Source organism: Plasmodium gonderi, assembly GCF_002157705.1.
Source record: "Plasmodium gonderi DNA, contig: Chr12, whole genome shotgun sequence".
Lineage (NCBI taxonomy): Eukaryota > Apicomplexa > Aconoidasida > Haemosporida > Plasmodiidae > Plasmodium > Plasmodium gonderi.
This window is the reverse complement of record NW_021628937.1, coordinates 2,824,276-2,847,006: the sequence shown is the minus strand read 5'-3', so window position 1 is coordinate 2,847,006 and position 22,731 is coordinate 2,824,276. Positions and strand designations below refer to the sequence as shown.

At 28.8% G+C, this 22,731-nt stretch overlaps 5 protein-coding genes across 5 annotated transcripts; 3 read left to right on the top strand and 2 right to left on the bottom strand.

The window, feature by feature from the left end:
• Positions 1-817: 817 nt before the first annotated feature.
• Positions 818-1,536, bottom strand: PGO_125960 (hypothetical protein; the record flags this gene model as incomplete). Its single annotated transcript, XM_028689386.1, has 3 exons — positions 818-908; positions 1,226-1,310; positions 1,488-1,536. 3 exons carry the CDS (start codon positions 1,534-1,536, stop codon positions 818-820), a joined length of 225 nt encoding a protein of 74 aa, XP_028545187.1.
• Positions 1,537-3,270: 1,734 nt separating this feature from the next.
• Positions 3,271-4,471, bottom strand: PGO_125950 (gamete egress and sporozoite traversal protein; the record flags this gene model as incomplete). Its single annotated transcript, XM_028689385.1, has 3 exons — positions 3,271-3,765; positions 3,939-4,087; positions 4,366-4,471. 3 exons carry the CDS (start codon positions 4,469-4,471, stop codon positions 3,271-3,273), a joined length of 750 nt encoding a protein of 249 aa, XP_028545186.1.
• Positions 4,472-7,343: 2,872 nt separating this feature from the next.
• Positions 7,344-11,046, top strand: PGO_125940 (hypothetical protein, conserved; the record flags this gene model as incomplete). Its single annotated transcript, XM_028689384.1, has 7 exons — positions 7,344-7,398; positions 7,623-7,909; positions 8,214-10,027; positions 10,217-10,334; positions 10,540-10,604; positions 10,796-10,856; positions 10,972-11,046. 7 exons carry the CDS (start codon positions 7,344-7,346, stop codon positions 11,044-11,046), a joined length of 2,475 nt encoding a protein of 824 aa, XP_028545185.1.
• Positions 11,047-13,698: 2,652 nt separating this feature from the next.
• On the top strand, positions 13,699-14,846 carry PGO_125930 (hypothetical protein, conserved; the record flags this gene model as incomplete). The annotated part of the gene is made up of 2 exons (XM_028689383.1): positions 13,699-13,925; positions 14,738-14,846. 2 exons carry the CDS (start codon positions 13,699-13,701, stop codon positions 14,844-14,846), a joined length of 336 nt encoding a protein of 111 aa, XP_028545184.1.
• Positions 14,847-18,621: 3,775 nt separating this feature from the next.
• Positions 18,622-21,517, top strand: PGO_125920 (transcription factor IIIb subunit; the record flags this gene model as incomplete). Its single annotated transcript, XM_028689382.1, has 3 exons — positions 18,622-18,625; positions 18,727-18,884; positions 19,061-21,517. 3 exons carry the CDS (start codon positions 18,622-18,624, stop codon positions 21,515-21,517), a joined length of 2,619 nt encoding a protein of 872 aa, XP_028545183.1.
• Positions 21,518-22,731: the final 1,214 nt, after the last annotated feature.

Below are 22,731 nucleotides of genomic sequence, written 5' to 3'. Positions count from 1 at the left end.
TTCAAAAACATTATACTCCATATAGAATGAACTTCCTAGGTTGCAACATACATGAGTTCTTACACTGATTACTCATTGGGAATCATTTCACTATTTTTTTTTTTTTTTTTATTTTCGCAAAAGGATGAACAACTGTCTGGCGCTTACACATTCTTGCTACTGTTTTTCTTAATGGGGGCATAAATTATTCACACCAATAATTTATTATTTAATGAGACACATATGCTGCATTAGAAAACGAAAAAAAAAAAAAAAAAAAAAAAAAAAAGACTAAAATTTAAACAATTCTAAGTTAATCATAAAATGAAGAGAAGAATAAGTACACCCTAATGTTTATATATTCCACTCATTTGCAATACCACCTTAACATTTATTTTTATGTGCCATCTTAATTATAAGATATTCAAACAGCCGTATGAAAGTTTTTATTTTAATGATTAAATTTTTATAAACATAACCAATGTTACCTTGCCGTTTTTATTTTTTTACTAATTTATATAAATTATTCATAAATGTGTAAAAATTAAAGGTCTTATTCAATACAGAAAAAAAAAAAAAAATGTTGTAGTGCTCATAAAGGGTGAAAAACATATTATGCGAGTGAAACAAATATATATATTTTTTTCAATTCACAATATGAGATACCACTAAATTATGGGGGCAAAAAAATATATAACTAATAAAAAAATAAAAGAAAAAGAAAAAAATAGAAAAAATATATAACTACATGATCCAACTTTTGATCTTCATGTTGGAATATATTTACACATATTCATTACTAGAAAAAATCAAATTAATATTAAGTTATAAAAGTTGGTTATGACTTGATTTTCTTCAAAAAAAGTTCCCACGAATTGGAGAGAAAGGAACATCTTTTATGATGAACATAATCTAGCATTATATCAGCCCTACGAAAAGTTTTTGTTTTGTTTTTTTTTTTGTAGGGTGTGATGGTTGATTAAAAAAATAAATAAATTTGCATATGTTAGACACGTCATATGCGTTACATATGTTAAATATATAATATATACTTTATATTCGTGTAACGCAAGTGTGAAAAAGATGATACAGATGTATGTGTGCGTACGTAACCAGTTAAGTTACTTTAAAAAGTATGCAAAAGGGGCCCAAGGAAATCTTTCTTTGGTGTCTTTTTTATGCATTTCTATGTGGCATTTCAGTTCATACCTTTATGGTTGTGCCCCATTGCCATTAATCTACTTACCACTCCTTCTTCCTTTTGGTTACACAAATAAACCACGACATGGTAGATATTCCAACAAAATACAAACTCATTGTTAGGCTACGTTCTGAAGAAATTAAAAATAAAAATTATAAGCACATTTATATATTTCATGTGTCTAGGCAAATTTTTGTCATGTCCCATATATAGGGACTCTAAAAAAAATTTAGCGCTTTTTACATAGTCGGGTATGCATACAATAATGAAATGTTCACAAAAATGTATGATGCGTTGGCAATATTACTTAACTTTCCCATTTTGTATGATTCGTTAACGCCTTCATTTTCTCCCATGTTTTAAACTAATTTACATTAAGATATAAACAAACTTAAAATAATTAATAAATAAAAAAAAAAAAGAAAAAAGAAAAAAAGAGTATCTTTTTGTTCAGAATTATATGGAGAATTGGCGAAATAATTTAAGCTTAAATGCTTATACAATGCGTTAAAATTTTTTTTTTTTTTTTTCTCTATTTTCTTTTTTTTTTATCTAACAGGTTCACAATCATCTTATACACTTAGCCTTTTTTCGAGCTTTTATTTTCATGTAAGGCTTATTTTGGCAACATATAAAAAATTTTTATTTTGACACCAATTTGCTATATCCCAGAGCGCACGAAAAAATTATAATAAAATAATAAAATAGATAAAAAAACAAATAAAAAAAAAAATATATTTCCTAATATTGCACTATACACTTTAGCACACAAAAAGCCTAACGCAGATTGAAAGGCACACATGGGGCATGCCCAACAATAGTACATGTTCCAGGTATTCCCTTTTTTTTATTTTTTTTTTTATTTTATTTTTTTTTTTGTTTACTTATTTTTTACAAATGAAAATGGACAAAAATAAAGTGACATATTTTATAATGAATTTCCTAAGTAAATCCTATTTTGAAAGTTCTATTTATTCTCATTCTTATGTAGAAAGAGGTTAAGTTAACGCGCCGTTCGTAAGGCGAAGATCCCTCACATGCTTTATTTTTTTATTCAGAAAAAAAAGAAATATAGTGCTCTTTAATTAGGGGGAGTTACTCCCGATGTTGTTCTAGCAGATCTACTTCCAATTAGAAGCTTTTACGTTTTTTTAATTTTCCAGTGTTGTATGCTTAAAATTGTAATCACCGAAACGAGTTTATTGAGGAACTTGGAGAAAATTTGTTTGCTTAATTATTGAATGATAGTCATATTAAAATCAAGTGAAATCGAATTCGTAAAAAGTGAGAGAGAAGAGAGTGTGTTAAAAATTGCAATTAGAATAATAGAAAAAACGTGTGCAAAAAAATATTCATATGCAACAAATTTTAACTAGTGATTCGACAGAATTCTGGCAAAGAGCTATATTCATATGTGTAGCACTACCTGTTTCGCAGGTTTCGACATAACAAAATGTGTTCGGAAAGCCACACACACAGACGAATCCATCATATAAATGCACACACTAGCTACATGTATATATATATATATATATATACAAACCGTTTATATGACTTCATGAAAGTATGAGTGTGAGCAAAAAACGGAGATCCCCTCACATACTTTTTTCGGCGAGCGCGGGAAATGAAAAAAAAACAAAAAAAATAAAAAGGAGTAAATAAATAGAAATAAATAAAAACATACATAAGTGAACATCTAAATAAAAATGTAAATAAATAAATAAATACATAAGTGAATGGATAAATAAATGAAATGAATATAAACCAAGGAACAGTGGTCGAAAAGTTGTTACCAAAGGATAAAACCCTCACTTAACGCTCGGCTAACGGGAAACAAAAGGACATCATTGCACTAGGCTCATGTAATTACCATGTGTAGTGGAGGATAATTATGCCGATAGTATTATTTACATTGTTATTATTATTTCATTGTTATTATTATTCCACTGTTATGATTACAGCATTGTTATTGTCATTTCACTGTTATTATCATTTGTTGTTATTATTATTTGTTATTATTATTATATTGTTATTATTTTATATTGTATATTTTTTTTTTTTTTTTTTTTTTTTGGCTTATTAACCATTCTTCATTGTTGTAAGATTTTCTTTTCCTGCTTTTCGATATTTTCAATGCTCTTCTTTTCAGATTGTAACTGATCCATTATATTCATTTCTTTGTCCGAATTTAATTGGTTTTCCTCGGCATACTCTTGAAGTTTTTGTTCAAATTGATCGTATAATGCATTTATAACTGGTGTTGCTACATTTCTTGCATCTTCATCAAGTTTTTTAGTAACGTCTAAAGTTTTCTTTCTCCACAAGGTCAAATGCTTTCTTATGAATTTAATAGCCATTGGTATGACTAAACCAGTAATCATAACTTTTAAGAAGTGTTTCAGTTTATCTTTGTGTTTTTTATATAGATCTGTTAACTTTCCCTTAAGTTTAGATCCCAGTTTTTTTACTCCCTTTCCAAAATTACTTCCATGGAATTTTTCTTTCAATTTATTGATAAACTCATCCTCAATAAGTGCCATGTTATGTCCATTGTATGTGGCTGTGTCAAAAATCTCAGCATTGTTCTGCGTAAAAGGAAAAAAAAAAAAAAAAAAAATCATATTTATAAGTCATGTTTGTATATTAAAAATATTATAAATATATACAAAAGTTGATGTATATATCAATATGCATATATATAGGTGTATGTTCGTGCATATGTCCCATATGTGTGCTCCCAAATTTTCCAGTTTTATACCTCTAGAAGAATCAACATGTTCTCCGCGCCGTCACTATTTGATATATCATTTTCCAATTTGTCAACAATTCTGGTAGATACAACATCTACAAATGAATCTAATTGGCTTTTCCATAATGCTCCCACTTTGTTCGAAATTCTGTCTCCAACTAAAAAGAGAGAAAAAAAAATGATAATTAAAAAACACGGAAATTAATATATATTTTTTTTCTACAATCAATTCTTTTTTAATAAAAAATATAAGTGCGTAAAACCCACAGCATTTTTACTGGTGATCATATACGTGAGTAACAAAGTATGCTTCTTTATTGCTCATTGTGAAAAATGGAGTTATGTGGCCTAATACATATTGTGTATAAAAGATATACATGTCACACACACACATACATATACATAATATGCATACATTCTCAATTAGCGTGCTTACGTTCAACATATGAAATTGGGTGCATGTTATTAGAATTGAGCTGGATGGCCCTCAACTGCAAGGCCAAGGATATTAAGAGACCGGTGTAATACACAAATGATTTCATGTTGAGAGAGTAACGCACACAAAAAAGGTTGATTAAAAATAAAGTTAACAAAAACTCGAAAACTTTTTAAAGCTGAAGGGTTTAAAGCATAACGTTATCAATGCTATGGAGTAAATTGTAGGACTTAAATTGTAAGGCTTAAATTGTAATGCATGTGTTGGGGATATAAATTGGAGATATAAGTTGAATATGTAAATTGAGGACATAAATTGAAGGCATAATTTTCAAAGCATAAATTGTAAATTATTAATGCAGATGTGTAAGTTTATCTTGAAGTAACTTAAAAGCCGAAATATCAAATTGTTAAAAGTGAATATTCACAATAAGTTTGCATCATTATAATTATGTGTGTGAAAAAGCAATAACATCAGGGACGAGACATTAAAGTTAAATGTTTCGATGATTTTAATTCAAAAAAATGGAGGGGGGGGGGGGGGAAAAAAAAAAAGACACATTTGTTCGTTATAAAAAATAAAATGAAATGAAAAGGGTGAAAAAGCTTGAAACAAAATAGTGTGTATTAAATTATGTTCAAATGTGATGAAATAAAATAAAATAAATTGAAATCGTAAGACCTTAATTTTATCATTTTTGAGCTAACTTATAATTTTTTTTTTTTCAAATAACCATTGTACTGATCCATCAAATGATTTTTCACCTTTGATTATATGTTTATATATACACACTTTTTTTTTTCTAGCTAGCTATAAAATAGCATGGCAAAAAAAAAAAAAAAAAAAAAAAAAGCGCTGTTGTTTTTATGAATGCTGAGTTAATAAAATGATTTTTTAATTTAATTAAAGTTTCACTGCATTCAGAAATGTCATTAAGCTTTTAGTGATGTAGGACTATTTTATTTATTTATTTTTTTTTTTTGCATGTTGCATTTTGGCTCATTTATATTAAAATGATCTTTGATATTATGAACAGGACAGGACATAAAATTGGTCTTATTTGCATGTCTTTTTAGTTATTACAAATGATCTCATTTTTGCACCAAAAAAAAACTCTATGTCATTTTTTATATTTTTTACTGTTTGTACAATTTGTCCTCATACATGAGTTTATTTGGTTTAATTGAATTTTCTTCAAAAACAGTTAATTTTGTATTTTTAATGGTGTAAGGTTTTTTTTTTTTTTTTTTTTTTTTTTTAATATTCCAAACAGTTCCCAATGTCCCCTCTACAATGTGTAGCTCACCACTTAATTTAAAGCTGTTATAATTTATAAAAAAAAAAAAAAATTTGCGATTTTTCATCTTAGCTACTTGAGGCAGGAAATTATTTTTTAAGTTCAAAGTGGAAAACAAAGTAAAATAAAAATAATAATAAAAAACACATGGCCAGGTTGGTACAAGAATACACTTTCACACATAAAAGAAACATTCAGTTTTCACTTTATTGGAAATATTTTAAAACGCTTAATTCAAAATTTTCTAATTTTATAAATAGCCTTCACAAGTGATATATTAAAAAAAAAAATATATATATTCTCTACAGGTCTGTGTGTGCACACGAAATATGCTATTTTTTTTTTTTTTTTTCCTTTTTTCTCGAGTGTGCAAATTTTATATATTCCAAAAGTTTACACACTTTTAATTCGTGAGAATAAAAACTTAAGTGCTAATTATGCTATAACGGCTTGTTAAATCATAAAAGTTATAAAACATACATGTAACACTTAGTACAACTAATGGATCAAGGAAAATGTAAATTTTAAGAAAACGGTTTACTGTTGTGGGTCCTCTCCTGGGGATACAAATTATTTTTCACACCTGTATGCTACTTCTTAAACAAGATAATAAAATAAAAAAAATTAAAATAGTATACAGAAAAAATGTTAAAACTCTCCCTGCTTACTTTTGAAATAATTTGTTAAAACTTCACGTAGCATAATTGGTTGTGTTTTAATTTTTTTTTTTTTTTTTTTTTTGTTTCGTTTTTTTCACCCATGCATTAAACAGTAGTCCAAACTTTTCCTCCAATTTTCGACATTTCCCACCCTTTGGACTTCATCATTTTTCCTTCTAATAATCTACACGCCACGCCATTATATATGTCACATTAATGAGTAAAATATTAACAAATAATGAAACTTTCACTCTCGCAACACACTTTTTTAAATTTGGGAACAAATTTCATATAAATGCAAAATAAGTGTGAAAACTCGTTCCTCAAATTACTGTTCAATCAACATACACCTCAACTTGTGCATTAGATATGATCAAGTTTTTCCACAGAGAGTAAAAATAATACATCTTAATTCCCATGGTATTTATAAATTTTTACTGCAAAAGTTCGTGTTTCGAGTTTCTTAAAATAGTGCCAATTTTTTTTTTTTTTTTTTTTTTTTTTCTTTTTCCTATATATATATTGGTATACACATAATCTTGCAAATAAAATGTCCATAGCATTTCCACACAAAAATATAATTAACTAAATATCGAAACTAAAAAATATATACACGTGCATCGTTACTGTATAGTGTGTGCATTTTTTTTTTTTTTTTTAATACACTATATAAAAAAATAAAAATGTTAGAAAAAAAAAAAAAATATATATTTATTTACTACAATAATATTTTAGCCATCCCATTACACATTTATAAGCATTGAAAATTTCGTTTTTCCATACATCCCCATATTATAACACTATATTGCCCTTCACCATTTTGTCACTTTAGATTCTGACATTTGTCATTTTTCCATTTCGCCACTTTGCCATTTCACCACTTTGCTAATTCAGTATTTTTCCCCTAAACATTTTGTCATTTTTTTGTAAAACCTTTTAAGTGTGAATAAAGCAAAAAATTTACGTTTATCCATATAAAAAAAAAGAAGAAAAAAAAAAAGTGCACAAGGGGGATAATAAAAATGCCTGCTATAGGAGAAAAAAATTACAGCAATCACACAAACACATTCATAGACGGTATATTATACATATTTATCGAATAGAATATATGAACAAAGATTGTAAAAATAGAGTGTTCCACTAACCCTTCAATAATTACTAGCTCGTAAAAGGAAGGGGAAGCAAATTAATAAGACATTTTTCTTTAGGATAGAACATTACTAAATTTTGATTCCATACCATAACATTCCTTTGCAAATTAATTACTGTGATATACTCACCACATTCTACTACCTTTGCAGACGCAAGAAATTACAAAAGAAAATCAATTGACGAGCACGATGATTGCTCATTTGTTGAAGATTTATTTTATCTAAATAAAGAAAGAAAAGATGTACAAAAGGTTCACAATGAAAATTTATTTGTTAATGTCGAACTAGGTTCAACTCGAACCAATGCCATAGGTCTAAACTTAGTAAAAAATAACAACTCTGAAGAGAATAAAATTAAGGAATCAAGTGATTTTAAAAATTATCAACATTATGGTAAACTAAATGAACTTAGTTTAGAATCCCCTCTGAACGAAATTGTAAGTCTTTTTTTTTTTTTTTTTTTGACATGGTACATATGTGTAATTTCGTTTTACCATCATTAACTCATTTTTCATGTCCAAATAATGTTTGTTTGGAGTATTCATATTAAGCTGTTTCAAAAGTGTGAACATATGTTGTGTACCTTTGGAAATACAAAAGAAGTCTGTTCCCATTTGATTCACGTTTCAATGAGCGGGAATGATTTTTGTATGTGTCCCTTACATAAAAAACTGATTTACATAATTTTTTTTATAAATTTTACGGGGTTACCATTTCGTTCCTTTGTCAACCGTTTCACAGCAGAGGTATCAGTTGACGCTACTCAAGAAAAACAATCCATCATGTCCCAAAGTACCGAAATCTATAAGCACCAATGATAACATCGATAATTGTGTCAAAAAGAAAAGTATTCCAGAAGAATCAGAACTTGAGACGGACAATAATCAAGGAAAAATAGATATTTCCATGAAGGAAAATACCCATTACTTAAATAATTCTAATCAAGGCAAAATTCAAGAAAGACACTTACTAATTAAACCAAGACGAAATTATAACGACTTGCATTCCATCCAAATGGATGACTCCACAGTGAACAATCAAAATGTTCACACATTGAATGAAAATGCACATGAAGAGAAAAATACACTAGTGAATAAAAGTAGCCATTTCTTGAATAGCTATGAAATTCCAGTAATTCATGAAATGAAAAAGAGTGACAAAAATGTTCATTCAAAGAATACACTACAGTATGAAAATAAAAACAGTAGCACTAAAAATAACGGATTTACAAATAAAGTTGTAAATAACAATTATGACCTGAAATATATAATGCCAAAATGGCATAATGAAATCATCATGTGTGAAAAATCAAATAATCAAAAAACTGAAAAAACAAGTAAAGTAAAAGATAATCTGCTGGATGATTATGGATTTAAAAAAGGTAGTTTTGTAGGTATGGATAATTTATTTGAGAATTCCAATTTTACTATACAGAAAAGAGAATCAAATGTGAAAGAAAAGAATACTATAAATCACCCAACTAGCGAATATCTTGAAAAGAAGAAAGTTGATATACGTGACACATGTGACACATTTGACACTTCGAAAACTAGCACTAAGTCTGACGATCATTGTGTAATTTACAAGAGAGAAAGACATGAAAACCAAAAAATAAATGCAGAACTAACTAAAAGCAAAGAAATTCACACATCTCAGTTCTCTCAGAAGGGTATTAATTACCGCAACTCCAGAATGGATGAAGATATATCTCCCTTGCGCAACAGTGTTACTACTTCCAATAGGATTACTATTACCAGTGCTAGTGGCACAGCTAACTGCAGAAATGAAATAAAAATCAAACAAAGTAATGAGCAACCTCCCCATATGAATTCCAACAATTTGAATAGAAAGAACAATCAGTTCGACACAAACATGGTGAATTTTCATAAACATGAAGACGGAAAAGAAAACATTGGAGTGTTATGTAAAGACAAAACTATAGTACCCAATTTGAAAGTGAAAGATAAGCTTAATCCACATGAGAAAGAAATAAAGGGAATATCAAGAAACACTACGCCTAATAAAAATATGAATAAAAGTATACCAAAATGTTTAAATGTTAGCTCTAAGATAAAAAATGAAAAATCAGTAACCTATCTAACATATGATGATATAACAGATTTTGAATATGAACTGAACGTTGACAATATAAATGACATTATAAACAACCTGATAGAAATTACAAAAGATCAAGAATGGACAAAGCAAATAGAAAATTTAATTAATTTAAGAAAAATTTTAAAATTTCATCATAAATTATTTTTTGATAATCATGTAAAAGAATTAAGAAAAATATCCCGCTCAATCATTGAACTATTAAATAGCCCTCGGTCGTGTGTGTCAAAAAATGCACTACTGTGTTTATCAGAGTTTTATTCAATTGGCAGAAAAAGAATGGATTGTACACTAGATGATGTTATCCTACCATGTTTAAAAAAGGCCCATCAAACATCCACAGACTTTTTAAGCAATGCTGCTAACAATGCACTTTTATCTATATGCAACTCGTGTACAGAGAGCAAGCTCATTTTACACTTTGTTAAGATAATTACCTCGTAAGGAGATTTTTTAGGGGAAAAATACAAAAAAAAAAAAAAATACTCATCTCCTGCACGTTTACCAATGTTCGAGTCCTCATCATTCGTATGCGTTCGTGTTCATGCGTGTTGAAGACACGCCCTCATATTACCTTCCAGATAAAAAAACACTCATACCAAACTGTGTTTGTTCATTCCACTTTGCAGAAAACAGAAAACATACAACCTGATATGTCTTAAATGTCTAATTGCTGTGATAATCAAGTTTGAAGAGAACATTTTCAAGTTTAAGGAAATTAACAAACTAGTTGAAGCCCTTTTTGAGGTTGGAACAAATAAATATTTCTCCATTGCTTTGTTCGTTCATATGAATGCATACATATCCGTGTTGTGTAATGCTCAAATAGGGAATGGAAAGATGATTTTCCCCTATTTGAACAATTGGAATGCTCTTTTTTTTTTTTTTTTTTTTTTTTTACCTTTTGTAAAATAAGTCATTCATACATTTTAAAAAAATACCTTCATTATAGTGTACGACAGGTGGAAGCGCAGAAATGAAATGCACTGCAAGAGTAGCTTTGGTGGTTCTGGACAAGTAATAAGATCGAGGGAGAACATTTATGTTACATCCGATAAGTGTGTATCTGTGCACTGATTATATATATATATATATATATATATATGTGCGTGTAAGATTTACCACCCGCTTCGCTGTATTCCCACTCGACATTTATCTTAGAGCGATTTACATTACTTTTATTTTGCTTTTTTTTTTATTCATTTCAGTATATGCCCAATCAAGAAAATTGGAAACAAATTTCACATTCCCGCTGATAAAATAAAAAAGGTAAACAAACTTGGAAATTTTTTACACAAGAAGTTAACTTGTTTTTTTTTTTTTTTTTTTTTATAACTTCGCTTTATGCGAACATATTTACAAATTATTTCATTTTGTGTATTAGATTGAGGGTTTAACGGACAGAACATCCGAAAGTGAAATTGATTCAGTGTTAGGGAAAATAAAGTTCAGTGAGTAATTTTTGAAGAACCTTATGGATTATCAGGGGAACTGTACAAATTGGCAAAGTGTGTTATAATGTTATATAATTTTTCTGTACTGTTCTATTTTTTTTTTTTTTTTAATTTGTTTTTTGTATTTAGCTGTTACAATAGTTTTTTTTTTTTTTTTTTTTTTTTTTTTAAAAAAAAAATCAGAGTATTATTTTCCAATTTGCATTTTTATTTTTGAAATTTTTAGCTTATTAATTTCGGGACTTATTTTCTTATTCGTATTTATGTGCTTGTTTTAAGCACGTTAAAATTTTTGGCAGAAATTTTTTGATAAGTTGGGTGAAGCGCTTTTCCACCTTTTACGTGCACATAGAATTTTCCTTTACAGTGTTCTTTTTTTTTTTTTTTTCTTTTTTCCCCCTTTTCAAGACTGATAATATTTTCTGTAAATGTCTATATTGGATATTTATATGTATTTACTCTCCTAATAAGTAATTAAAAATAAAAAAAGAAAAGGTGAAAAAAAGACAAACTAAAGAATCTTTTTAAAGTAATTTTTTAATTTTTAAAGTACACAATAGAATTTATGCCCTTTGAAATATAAGGGAGTGATATAAAGGAAAAAAAATAAAATAAAATAAAATAAAATAAATGAAGTAAAAAAAGATAAAGCAGAACTAAACAAATATAAAACAATATAATGTTTCAGCTTACTAAGTAAAATAGATCTCTTTTTAAAAATTATTATTGTATGGTTATAAATTGAAAAACATCAATGAAAGATAAAGGAATTTCATTTACATATATAAATTGATCACCCTTGATTTACATATAATGATCTGCGCATGCACACATAATGCTGCAGAAAAGAGTGTTCCTATAAAGGTACAAGTTGCGTTCGACGCTTGCATTTTTTTTTTTTTTTTTTTTTTAACCCCATTTCGATTTAGTTGCTTTTTTCATTGCTTAATTAAAAATGAGGAAACATAACTTTGACAATTTTTTTTTTTTCTCTCATTACCATTTTTTAAAGAATATTTAATTAACTGTTGTCTTTTTAAGTATTTATATATTTTATGTGTAAAATTGGTGAAATGTCCTTTTAATTTGTTATTCCTTGTTTTTGCACATGGGCAAAATGGGTGTGCGTGACTTTTCACTCTTTTTTATTCCTTCCGAAGAATAAAAGAAGGGAAACCAGTTGTAGAGTACAAAAAGAAATAAAAAAAAGGTATGATTATAAATATGATGATTAAAAAAGAAGCACAATTTTAGATATGAACATAAATAATATATATTGCTAATAAAAAAAAAAAAAAAAAAAAAAAAAAGCACAATGTCTTGTTCTAAAGCAGCGATTACGTACTCATAATGTGTAACTACTAATACTCTTTTTTTTTCTTTTTTTTTTTAAAAGGTGGAATTTTTTGAAAAGATATATAGCACCCCTTATGCATAATCCTCTTAGGACTAATTAATATATATATGCCTATTTGAATGCACGTATATTCCCTAGGGAGGTGCACGAAAATACACATTTCCCCACCTATATATCATAAGTATTCTCTCTGGCCAAACAATATAACGCAGCAAATGAAAACATTCGCTTATATGTGATAAGCATTCCATAAACATACGTACCTATATATTTTGCTATTCTTGAGTTGCATGTAAAAGAGCTTTTTATGCTCGTAACACACTTATGTTTGTTATGATGTAAAACTCCAGTATCTATTCGCATTGTCAGGTGAAGGGCTGGTTATACCATAGCAAGGTTGCAAGGTTGCAAGGTTACACTGTTGCATGTTTGCGTGATTACTTTGTTGCATTGTTCCATTGTTGCATTGTCATAATGTTGAGTGGGTGTGTTGCTAATTACGTGCCAACAAATGAGGAAGCGAAACAAAAACAAAAAAGGAAATTATATGAAACTATATTGAAAAGGAAATTTGATGGGGAAAAAAAGAAAAAAAAAAAAAAGGAAAGAAAAGAAAAGCAATGAAAATCATGGAGAAGAAAAATTTCGCAAGATAAACAAAATTTAACGTAAATTAAATAAAAAAACTTTTTTTTCATGAGAACTTCTACAGGCAGAACTATCCCCTTTGCATATAGACAATAGTCAATCTTCGTTTTCCTAACTAGTAACATTTCATGACATTTATTTTAATTTATTTTTTTTTTTTTTTTTTTCCTTCTATGCCTTTCAAATTTTCATGTATCAGTGAAAAAATTTCAAGCGATTGAGGAAAAAAAGATTTTGCCATAAAATATTACACCGATAATTTGCTATATCCTCTGGGGGGGATGTAAATTCACCTCCACATTTGCTTATCCTTGTCCTTTCGTTTTTGTTTTTACTTGCTTTTGCTTTTGATATATTTTTTTTTTTCATTTTTTTTTTTTGTGTTTTATTTTCACTTTTTATTTGAAATTTTTATTTTCATTTTCTATTCTGCATTTTTTATTTTTTATTTCCCACATTAATTTTCCACTTAAATTTCCCATTTGAATTTTCCACTTACATTTCCCACATAAATGTACCATTTGCATGCTCCATCTTTTCATTCGAATTTTTTTTATTTTTTCATTTTTCGTTTTCCCCCCCTTTAATCATTTCTCACGTTTGTGTCAATTCGATTTCATAAACTTAGATTAGCCAAAAGTTAATCAGCAAAATGGTTGCAAAAAAGAGAGAAGCAAAAATAATTTCTACAAAGAACATAAATAAAAATGCAAGAAAAGCAACTAAAGAAAAGCCAATTAGAGAAAAACCAACTAGAGAAAAGCCAAATAGAGAAAAATCAACTAGAGAAAAATCAACTAGAGAAAAACCAACTAATAAAAAAACTACAAAAGGAAAGGGAGATTCTTCAAATAAGCAAAAGCTGAAACCCAAAAAATTGTATGATAGCACATTTTTTGACGCATAATTTTGCGGGAACCATTGCATATTATGTTTATGCATAGTTATATACACAAATGTACATTCGATAGAACAGGTCACTGAGCCCTCTTTTGCGTAACATAAGGTGATGCAATCAGACTTGTGATGATTTGGTGAATTTTCTTGTATCCGATTGCTTATATACTCTATTGTGCATAGATCAATTTATTTTATTTATTTTTTTTTCTTTTTTTGTATTATATATATTGTACTATGAAGAGTGATTATTAATTAAAAAAAAAAATAAAATAAGAATAAGAATAAAATAAAAAAGTTCTAAGCAGCAAATTTTATTTTGATGAAGCATTTTTCCGTTCGTGTGTATATAGTTCAATGTATTCAACCTTAAAAAAATTTCTTCATGTGTTTGACCCTATCATGCGTACCACTATGTTGCACTTCAACTTCAGTCCGCATTTCTTTGCACACATTACCTAGTACTAGTTTTTTATTATGTTGCTTCATTTTTTTTTTTTTTTTTTTTTTTTTTTTTTTTTTTTTTGAGTAACTAATCCATGAACTTTTCATTTTTCCCATAAACAATTTTGTAAATAAATGCCACATCCATGAAAAAACATTTTCACATTTTCAACCTTCATTTTTTTGACAAAAAAAAGAAAAATATACACATGTAGACAAATACCTGCTGCAAACACAATTATACGGTGCCTAACAACAATGAGCATCCTGAATGGTTTACCACACTAAATCATTTTAATGAACAAGACACAAACCCTTATTTTTTTTTTCTATTTTTATTCCCCTTGCAGAATCAATAAAAAAGAAAAAGTCGATAAGATGACGAAAAAAGAAAAATCTTCTGTACCAGAAAATGTGAAAAAACCCACTACCAAGAAACCTATAAAAAAGAAGAAATGAAACATCATTCCCAAAAAAAAAAAAAAAAATATGCACACACTTATAATATCACATATTTTGCATATGCACTAACAAGGACACTATGATCGAAACCATTTTTTTTTTTTTTTTTTTTTTATTTTTTCGAAACCTTGTGGTGCAAATTAAAATAAGCACATGCTACATTCAGAGATAGTACATACAAGTGCCTTTAATAAAAAAAATGAATATGAGAAAAAATTTGAAAAGAAATATTATATGCTCATTGCAAATGGTTCACTTGGGGCCTTATTGCCATTATAGATTTTTTTTTTTTTTTTTTTTTCTCTATTATCTCAGTTTCGACATTTCCTTGTCACACACAAACGGATATATAATACATATATTTTTATAAGAACATACATATACATCCCTCAGTTGCATTTCATATGCACACTAATAACACTTACACCATTAGCAATATTTTTGGCATCATTAAAATTGGGTGATGTTAGCTAAGAACGTGCATGCTATATCATATACTTCTGTACAAATATAGAACGTGTACGTCCCTTTATTTTTCTTTTATCACCCTTTTATAAATTCGATTTTTATTTTTCTTTTTTTAATGCCAAGTTGGAATAAATATAACTTTCTTAAAAGTAAATTGCATATATGTATACTTTCTCTATATGCATACATTTTGCATCTCTAAGTCAAAATGAAAAGTCTGTTCCTTTTTATCAAGAAAAATAAAGAAAAAAAAAAATCATCAAATAGGAAGCTCAAATACACATATGCTAATTTTTGCACATATGAATAACATTTTCTGAATTCCCATGTTATAACAAATTCCATTTAAAAAAAAAAAAAATAAAATGTACAACCATAGTGATTGTCATTTTTTCTATTTCTTTTAATAAGAGACTAAAGAAAAAAAAATAATAAAGGATTCTCACAACGATGGATAATCTAGCATCAATCTAAAATTTGCAGAAAAGAATTGTTCAATGTGAAGTAATGTACATTCCCTCAGGGGGGCTAAAAAAAAAAAAAAAAAAGGAAGGAAGAAAGGAAGGAAGGAAGAAAGGAAGAAAGGAAGAAAGGAAGGAAGGAAGGAAGAAAGGAAGAAAGGAAGGAAGGAAGGAAGAAAGAAAGAAACAAACAAGATACAATGAAGGCTTCACCGAAAAAGTAAGACGAAACATGTTTCAACACCTTATTGGTCTTTTCCTTCGAATGACAAAAAGCAGGCACAGGGGAAGATAAGAATTTTTTTAAAAAATTGTAGAATTTGTTTTAGGGTTCACAATAGTGTATTTTATGGATTAACCAAATTAAGCATCACCTAGTAAATTTTTTTTTACCTTTTTTATAACTTGTAAATGATATTACTTTTTTTTTTCTTTTATCTTTTACAACTAACAGGTGTGTGTAAATTCAAGTTATGCAAAGATTGGTATGAGGTTAGTGCTCTTTTAAGGATTTATTCTACTCCTAGAAAAAATTTTCACATGCATATAAGCCATTAATTAATTTAAAAATAAATCCCAAACTTAAGCATCCTCCCCAACTGAATAGCACACAAAGTGTTATACAAATTTAAGGAATGGAATTCTTTTTTTTTTAAAAATCATTCACATGTTCATGTTTTGCACGGGGTGGACACACAACATAACGGTTTCTTGAGTATCATTAAATTTGTTATTTTTAGCAAAATTATTTTGCCCTATTCAATTTCTGCGATGCAAGTGACCACGAGAATTATATGAACACCTGCGACACTGGTTTCATAATAAAAGAAAAATTTCATATGGTATCTTTCTCATAAGCATAGGCAGACGTTTGTTATGTTGAATTGGCATATAGGTATATCTACAAACATGTTTATGCACTTAAAATTTTCTGCATATTGAAAAGTGCAAAAGTGTATACCTATCTACCCATCTATATATCTATCCATCTACATATATATATTTATAGACACGTAGCAATGGGGTTTCTGTCTACGGTTTTTCTTCTCCTACTAGGGTTGAGCCCATTTTAACTATCCGATTTTTCCTGTTGCAATATTTTTTTTTTCAGGACTTTTCAAATTATAGTTCATTCAATATGGTTCTATGACAGTAAAAGAGAATCATCATAATGGGGTTGTGCTCCATATTTAAAATAATTACATGACACACGAGGGGTGGAAGTGAAAATTACAACAATGATTGTATGAACTACCGATAAGTACAATAATTTCCTATGTTCTTTGTGTACAAAATGTAAAAATGAATCTGACAAAAAATGAAAAAAAATAAAAATTCTAATTCTTTCCTCATGTGATTTCCTTTATGATTTCACTTCCAGTTTCATGTAATGTCATGTCATGTATAAATTAATTTTTTTTCTTTTTTTAAAACGATTTATAATGCAACATTTTGATGAACAAAAATAAAAAATAAATATATAAAATAGTTTATAAAAAATGGGTTCAAAGCAATAACTTTTTTTCTTTTCTTCACAATTTATCACGTAGCCGTGGAAAATAATATGTGCACATATACAGTATTATATATATATATATTTGTGTAGATGATATGAACCGAACAGGAAGGTTAATGATTTTGTTATGTAAGATAAATTTAACATGATCAGTATGAACAGAATGTGAACCATTGCATTACATGTATATTTTTGTATAATTCTGTGCAGGTATTATATAAGATGAATGATTTGCCACAGGGCTGTGATTGGTATAAGAGCGAAAATTCAAAGGAAATGTTTTTTATCAAATGCCCATTTTTTTTTTTTTTTTTTTTTTTCGTTTAAAATGATCACCACCGTGCTGCAATAAAAAAAAAAAAAAAAAAATATTCCCTTAGTAGTTAAGGCACTCTCCCCGTTATATGCCATCTGTTCATGGATTGTACATGTAAATGTATGTATAACATAAGGATAAATATATATTAATTTTACTTTTTTGTTCTGATTTTTATACCTGAATATCCTATTATATTATATGTACAAAATGAGGTCAAATTTTTCGTATGGAAAAATTATATTTAAAAATATCAGCTTTTTTTTTTTTTTTTTTTTTTTTTTCTAGTGATGTTTTTATTTTATTTTTTTTTTTTTATTTTGCATTTTGACTACTTGATGATTGAAAAGTTTAATTATTGCTTGGGGTTTTAATTTTTTTGAAAATTTGAATCGTGGGCGCCAAACGGACGAGAGAAAGAAGTAGGAAAAGTGATCGGATTTGCAAGAAGGGCATGAGCGGAAGGAGATGATCTGAAGAAATCGATCCTCTGAATTTTAAAGAGCACAACTAATAAATTAAGAGAAATTGGAGTTGAAGAAAAGTTCCCAGTGTTTAAAGATTAAGTTTCCAAATGACCAATTAGAAACAGTCAGAGGCTGTTAAAAACTGTTAAAAGCTGTTAGAAACTGTTAAAAGCTGTTAGAAACTGTTAGAAACTGTTAGAAGCTGCTAGAAACTGTTAGAAGCTGCTAGAAACTGTTAGAAGCGGCTAGAAACTGTTAGAACTAGTCAGAATCATTCAGAAGAAACCAATAAAAAGCAGAAGCTTAAAATTGCGCAGTAAATGTAGGTTTATCAAAAATAGCACTACCTTGTCTCTACCTGCTGCACCATCGCTTGTTCGAAATAACTGAACACCTTATGAAACCCCATCAGCCAAAGTAAGCACAAAGAAAAATGAATGAATAAATAAATATGTGCATATACATACGCACAGACGTACTTGCAAATATGTACTTACGTATGTACGTGAGAGGAGAAGGGGAAAAAAATCGACTCCTATAGAACATGCGTTCTACGTGGCCTTTTTTTTATGAGTTCACTGATGTGCAGATTTTGGCAGATCAAACCACATCCTCTACACATTCCACTGTTTACTTCTTTTATCTTTAGTGAATCAAATCGTATGTCAAAATTGCAACAGTACGGATGTTGAAACAAATGAAGGGCAGGGAGAGGTCATCTGCCTTAGATGTGGTTCCGTCCTTGAGGAAAACAAAATTGTTGAATCGTTGGAGTTCGTAGAAAATAACAATGGAGCTATTTCAATGGTATGAAAATTTGGCAGTAAGTATTGCCACAATACTGTTTCTAAAAAAAAAATAAAAAAATAAAATAAAATATAGTACAACCCATATATATAAGTTATTTACTAGCCACGATATTAAATAGATTATGTGCAATCTATGAACCTATTTTACTTTTTTCTCTACGTATGTATTATCAGGTTGGTCAATTCGTTCCGTCAAGCGGAAACAAATCCTTCATACTTTCATGGGGAGTCAGAGAAAGCAGAGAAATATCTCTTCAGAAAGGGTATATAAACATCCAGAAAATTGCAGATCAATTACACCTTTCTACTCAGTATGTGGAATCAGCACAAAGAATTTATTTGATGGCATTGCAAAGAAATTTCACAATGGGAAGAAATAATTCTTATGTGGCTGCATCTTGTCTATATACAATATGCAGAAGAGAAAAATCACCAGTAATGCTAATAGATTTTAGTGACATTTTACAAACTCCTGTAAAACCATTAGGCAAAACATTTATGAAATTGTTAAGATTGTTACATATAAATGTGCCGAATATAGATCCGTCTCTGTATTTAGAACGATTCGCACATAAACTTAATTTAAAGAATGATATATATAAAGTTACGTACACAGGGATAAAACTGATTCAAGCAATGGCAAGAGATTGGATTTGTACTGGAAGAAGACCAACAGGTTTATGTGGAGCTGCTCTATTAATATCTACACGTATGCATGGTATTTTTATTAATTCTAATACTATTGCAAATATTGTAAGAATTTCAAATCCAACAATTGTTAAAAGATTATCAGAATTTAAAAATACTAGTACAGCAAAAATGAAAGTTTCTGATTTTGATAAAATACATCTAAACGATATCCCTTCAAATTCATTGCCTCCTTGTGTTATTGCAAACAATAGAAGAAAATTCAAAAGAGATAATATGATTAAAAATAAAACCTTATCTCTTTGTGATAGCGAAGATATCTGTTCTGCTCCCACTTCTCCTGCTGCATGTGATAAAACAACGAGAGATTCTGAACAATTCCTCCATTCCGAAGAAAAGTTTTCTCCCAATTGTAATGAAGACACAGTATCACTCCACAACACTATGAATAGTGTAAATGAATATGACGCGGATGACTCTTGTTCATACAATAATTTAACTCTGTTAGATGGTCGATCCTCATGCAATGGCTTGGAGGATATCACCACAACTGGCTGTAGTGTGAACGGAGGATGTACCAAGAACAGCGATCTGATGAGTGGACACGTGTGCATTTATATGTGTGACAATGATTGTCGTCAGATGACTAATCAGAACATCCATTTGAATATGACATTAAGTAGCCGATTATCGAGTGGAAAGATTGCCAGGGAGAACGAAACAGAGGATGGAGATGTTGCATCGAGCTTTGGAATAGATGTAGAAGAAATCTGCAATGAAAATCCAGAGGGAAATGATATAGATGAATTAGCCAAAAAAATTATCAGCAAGATCGATGTGGAAAAGCAATCGAATATTTTTAAAATGAGAGATAGTTCTGATAATAATAATAATGCTCAATTTGATAGTGTGAGAAGTGGCTGTAGTGACAACATGGGGAAAAGCAACAAAAATGAAAAATTCTCAGACGGTCAGAATGAAAAGGGATCAATCGATAACGAAGCAATAGTGAATGAAGCAATAGCGAATGAAGCGATAGAGAACGAATCAATAGCGAACGAAGCAAGCATCGACAAAATGAAGATCAAAAATGAAAGAAATCTAGATCAAGAGGACAAGCTTTCCATCAAGTCGACGCTAGCTATTTCAAGCACAAACCGATTATCCGAGTTAGAGCACGTACAAACAACTGAAGCGATTATCAGTAAAAATCTTACACATCCACGTAATATATGTGAAAATAAAAATTCCCATCTCATCCCACATGAGTTGGAAAACAATTCTAGAAATGTCCATGATCACGCTTTTTTCAGAAATGCATTAAATAGTAATGAAGTGGAGCAAGAGAATATCATAAATTTAAACCCTGAACCAGGTGAATCGATATATCATAACACACTTAAAGAGACCCTTAGTTCTGAATTAAGCAATATACTAAATGATGTTGATGAATTTAACATTTTGGGGTATGGGAGTAACAGAGAAGACAATTATCGAAATAATGAAAAAAATAGTATTAATGATGATACAAATAATGCAAGCAGTATTTTATCTGATTTCAATTATATATTTGGAAATAATTCCAATATCATGGATAATCAAGATGCCAGTGTAGAAGATACTTTATCAGATGATGGATCAATAGATGAACTTAATGAATCACTATCCGATTTTTACGATAGCGAAATTGAAGGTATGATCTTATCAGAAAAAGAAAGAAAAAGTAAAATGCTAATATGGGATGATATGATGAAAACTCGTTTCCCACAATATTTTAAACAGCTTAAAAAACAAAAGAAAAGAACGAATTATTATCCTGATCATCTGGAAGAAAAAAATATAAAAAAGAAGAAAAAAGAAAATGATGATCTTCCAGAAATGCAATCTACTGGAGATTCTGTTATCATGGCTTTACAAAAATCAGATAAAAATATCTCATCTTTAATGAATTATGACGTACTAAAGTCCCTTTTTTCGTCATGAGTAGTAAGCACTCACAGACACAGACGGACAGACACATACACAGACACAGAGACAGCATATGTGTGTGGGTATTTGTATGGAGAGTATATACATGTAAAGTTTTATTTGTCACAAATATCATTCGTATGTTCTCTAGCATTTGTTTTTTATTCCAGAAATGCATTATGCGCTGCTAATTAACATACACTGTAACTTTTATAATTCATCAGCGCCACCTCTTCTTCCCCTAACATGTCACAACACATGTTATGTTACTTTTTTATTTATATATATATTTTTTTTTTTTTTCATTCCCCACTGATATGGGTCACTACCTATCTTATTTATTTTATTTATTTTATTTTTTTTTTTTTGTTTTTACACACGAGTACCCCTCTAACTATTGTGTTACTGTTGTTAAAGAGACAAAATAAAAAAAGAAAACCCATTACAATACCTTGTCCCCCTCTGATTTACACTCTTAGGAACTAGTTTTTATGAACTTCGCCATCGTATTTTACATGTACAAATATAATATACCAGTTTGTATTAATTATGTTTTCTTGTTCTCACTACTTGAGTAACTAATACAATGGAGAAATTGTTTGCGCAAAAATTCAGTTCATATTATGCAGTTGCGTCTTCCATGCTTCCATCCTTCCTTGATTCTTTCCTTTTTTTTTTTTTTTTTTTTTTTTTTTTTTAAATCACGGCCATTTAAATCAAATCGACAGTGATTTGTTAATATTCCCGACTTTCACCTTTTATGTAAGTGATAAAACTATTTGTTTTCCATTTTGAACTATTTCATTTTTGCTTCCTTGGGTTTCTATGCCTAATTAGTTTTCATTTAAAATATCAGTTTTTGAGTTTTTATTCGAGAACGGCAGGAGCGTGTAGATGGGAAAAAAAAAAAAAAAATTAAAAAATTGATAAATTGAGGGATAATAAATTCAAAGGGATCAAATTCGACGGGAACAAAATAGTGAAAAACAAAATAGTCAAAAAAAAAAATAATGAAGAACAAAATGAACTAATTATAGTATAAAGTTACAGAAATAGTTATAGCTAGCTATACTGAGAGACTTGAAAAAATAAAATTTACACAAAAGCTAGAGGAAGTGGAAATAACTATTGCGGAGATCATCCAAGTGTTCACACACTTTTATGGGACAAATGCATTTGTATGTAGATATTCTAATGAAGGATAATCATATTGTATGTCTTACAGTTGT